The sequence below is a fragment of the Oncorhynchus keta genome, chromosome 19, assembly GCF_023373465.1.
Source record: "Oncorhynchus keta strain PuntledgeMale-10-30-2019 chromosome 19, Oket_V2, whole genome shotgun sequence".
In the NCBI taxonomy this organism is placed as follows: Eukaryota; Metazoa; Chordata; class Actinopteri; order Salmoniformes; family Salmonidae; genus Oncorhynchus; species Oncorhynchus keta.
The window spans coordinates 75,938,113-75,941,543 of record NC_068439.1 but is presented as its reverse complement, the minus strand read 5'-3'; the positions used below and the strand labels follow the sequence as shown (position 1 = coordinate 75,941,543).

Genomic DNA, 3,431 nt, shown 5'->3' with positions numbered 1-3,431 from the left:
GATGAACCACGAGCCTACATGGGATGGATGGGTGGAGCTCTCGGTTTCAACTTGTTCTAACTTTGTGATGGGACGTTTGACTAGGGGATATGGGGCGCTCTGTCAAGCAAGTTCAGTTTCACAATGACTGCACATAGGCCTAAAATAGATCATAATGGAGATTCAATTGTATCATTTGTATTGGTTGACTGTAATAACCCTCATATTACTTTGCCAAAACGTTCATCACTTATTTTCACTCTTGATGACAAGGATTAGGCTACTGTTTCAATTTATGAACGACATCTTTAGAAAATTGCTAGGCTTTGTGATCGACATTTTAATTGCATGTATTTGCATAACAAAGTCCGCACATTTCCAACAATGAGGATGGAGAGTGCTTGGTCGGAAGGATATCGAAGCTACTCGTTTACAGTCAAGTCCCCTATACAAAGAAATCATTTGGATGTATTTTGTGCGCCTGTGTGATCGAAATGATTTATAGTCAAGAACTCACGCTCGCCCCACAGTAGGCTATTGTACTCGGGTTGGGATTGCCGCTAACACCACATCTTATAACAAGACGAAGGCCCTGGTTCGTATTGCTCTGGCGCCCTCACCTGACCATTATCTGACACAATTACTCGTTATAGATTAGGCTGTTGATGTCGGCTCACAGTACAGACATTGATATCTGACATAGGAGTGATGACAGCACGTCCGTAGCCTATCTGTGTTTCTCATATGCATTATCGTCAAACAACTGCTGGTGTTGCGTGGATTGACAAGCCTACTGAAAATGACTAATTAGTTTGATTTGACAATAGAAATATAGATGTATTTGACAATGTTAAACACAATACAGCCACACATGCGGATAATGCATTTACAATAACCGAGGATGACACAAAACAAGTTTGAACACGTATTTCCACTGTGGTCCTCTTAAATGGTAAAAAACAAAAAAGTAGAAACATAAACGTAGTAATCCTAGGTTACACAGTATACCTAGCCTACTTGGTTAGACAGATAACATAACAAAACAGAGGACGACATTGTCATAGTCTAGAGTAGTACTACATACAGAAATGTTTTCCTTTCTTCTATAGCTCGATCATTAGCCAGCTTTTGACATTATTTTTACATGAAGTTATGGGTGGCATGGCTTTGAGATGCTGTGGTAGTTTGTTCCACTCAAACGCGCCAGTATATAAAAAGGTGTTCAGCAAAAAAATGGAAAGTCTGGTCTCGTGACTCCTTTTAGTATAACTGACATTTATCAATAGGCTTTATGCATGTTGCACTAAAACTTCTGCTAACTTTCAAATGCATACTTTCGTAGACATGATAACCTACTCTGACAGTATATTTTCGTAGCCCGTCTTTGTTAACTTCATCACGACAACGAAGTAACATCTTATCCACGGAAGAACTGGCGCTGTTCAACGTGCTGAATCTTGGACAACGTCGGCGAGTCATCAACAAACAAAAGTAAACGTATCTTCTGATAAAGACGCAGACTTATTTAACATTCAGTCAACAACAAAATATAACCACTTGCAATACCTTAGTTGCATATGCAATATTTTAAATTTGTCATGAGTTTACCTGAGCTTTTCTTCGCATTAGATGACTGGTATATCCAAATATATAGCCATGTGGATAGCCATCGGTATCCACATAGAACGCACCCAGATCCTCATATGTGGACATCGTTTGTTCCACCTCAGAGGTCCCAGCGGAATTATATAAAGCCATGGAAAGTCCCTCAAGTCTCTATAATTATGTTAAACCGACACGCACCAGGTATCATCTCGTATTTTCATATTTTCAACGTTATATTCCCATCATGACAAAAGCAGCTTTCTCTTGTCCGATTCCGAAAGTTCCACAACCAAGTCCGTAGGCTATCATGTATTTCACAGTGGCGCTGGAATCGGATCCCATTCGGTCGCGCTCATTCCATCAGTCCCAAATGAAAGCATGTGAGGGTACCACGCGTGGACCACCTGAAAGCATCCGCCCCCTGCCATTCACTCGTTCACTCACACTCAGCGTCTTCAAACACTGGTTTTTGAATGCGCGCTCACGCCGCATTCGGTGGCCACACCAACGGACACTTAGGCCCCCACATGCTCTCATGTCGTCTATTGACATATTCATATTGGTTTGTCTCCATTGCTCTATTGGTGTGTGTGTCCTTTTGGTCGGGAGACTGATTTCATATTGTCAAGCATAAGTAATGTAATAATGCAACTATGTTTCTTGAGTTTAATATTTCAATGCATAGATCGGCAGTCATGGGACAAAATGGCCAACCTTTTTTTTAAATGAGTACAACATTAGAATGTTCTGTTGTCAATGCCGTAGAGATCGCCTGATGTTTTCTTTAGATTATTTTTTTAAAGAAAAATATCAGCCTTTGTAGTCCTATATGGTGTAGGCCTGTACTTGCTTAAACGTGACAGTAGTGCGCTCTCATCTGTTTTCATATTCGTGTAATATGCTTATGCGCCGGAGCCCTTCTAGCTTAGTCATAGCCCACTTCACCTTTATTTGACCATCATTATGTGCCTGTTTGGTGGATAACCTTTACCTACCCGTAGGGAGATGGCCTCTGAAATTAATCAACCGGTTCATGTAGGGGTTGCCCATTAGCGTTCTCCTTGTGTGGGGTTTTTTACAACCTGTTTTTCTGGGTGTCTATGTTGATTGATGCACGCCAAAGCCACCTGACCCACAGATAAAACGGAAAATGACTTCAATCCTATCAGGGCAGTCGGGGCTTTTTGTATTGCCAGAGATGGAGGAATATCCACGAGTGACTTCATCACAATGCTTAATTGAGTAGATAACGTCTATTTTTCTTTGGCGCTTTAGAGGCGAATTGTAAGACATTACATCCTGACGCCTAATAAAAAAATCTTATCTTCTGAACACAGAAAGCTCGTTTCAGATAACCAGGCGGCCATTATGAGCGAAAACAAAGTCCTTTCTGTCAAACGTGTTCTATTGCTTCATCTCCCAGAAGTTAGGGGTTGGTTTGTCTGATTGTTCCAAGAAGCCGGGGTCAATTACTCTCCTTGTAAGACCTTGACTAAATGGCTTTTAATAAAGTGAAACCTTCAGCTGGAAATGTGTGACCCTTTATAAAGGAGTAATATGTACTTAGTGCTGAATGATGCCTGTAGCTGAATAAGGAAGACTACAACTGAGGCTTGTGCCTTTGGTCAGAGTTGTGCTTGTTTCCAGATACTCTTTTCCATATGGAGAACTATAGGCCTATACCCTTTGAGATTAAGATGTGTCTAGACTAGGGATCCAATCACAATTGTATGCATGCATTGATTTAACCAGCAGAATAGTTAAGAGGAGTGAGAGGGACGATTGCATTTCATATCAATAGGTGCTGTGATGAAGTCTCTCGCATCCCTTTGGAAATGTTGGCCAAA

The 3,431-nt window shown here is 41.0% G+C and overlaps 1 protein-coding gene across 2 annotated transcripts in view; it reads right to left on the bottom strand.

Moving 5' to 3' along the window:
• The window catches only part of kif26aa (kinesin family member 26Aa), a 182,723-nt gene extending 180,704 nt beyond the window's left edge, over positions 1–2,019 (bottom strand). The window contains exon 1 of one of the 2 annotated variants that reach the window (XM_052471316.1): positions 1,588–2,019. In XM_052471316.1, the coding sequence (XP_052327276.1) occupies positions 1,588–1,737 (150 nt within the window). In that variant the 5' untranslated portion in view covers positions 1,738–2,019. Of the gene's footprint in view, positions 9–1,587 lie in introns of those variants that run through there. The other variant, XM_052471317.1, reaches the window with a different exon arrangement.
• Positions 2,020–3,431: the final 1,412 nt, after the last annotated feature.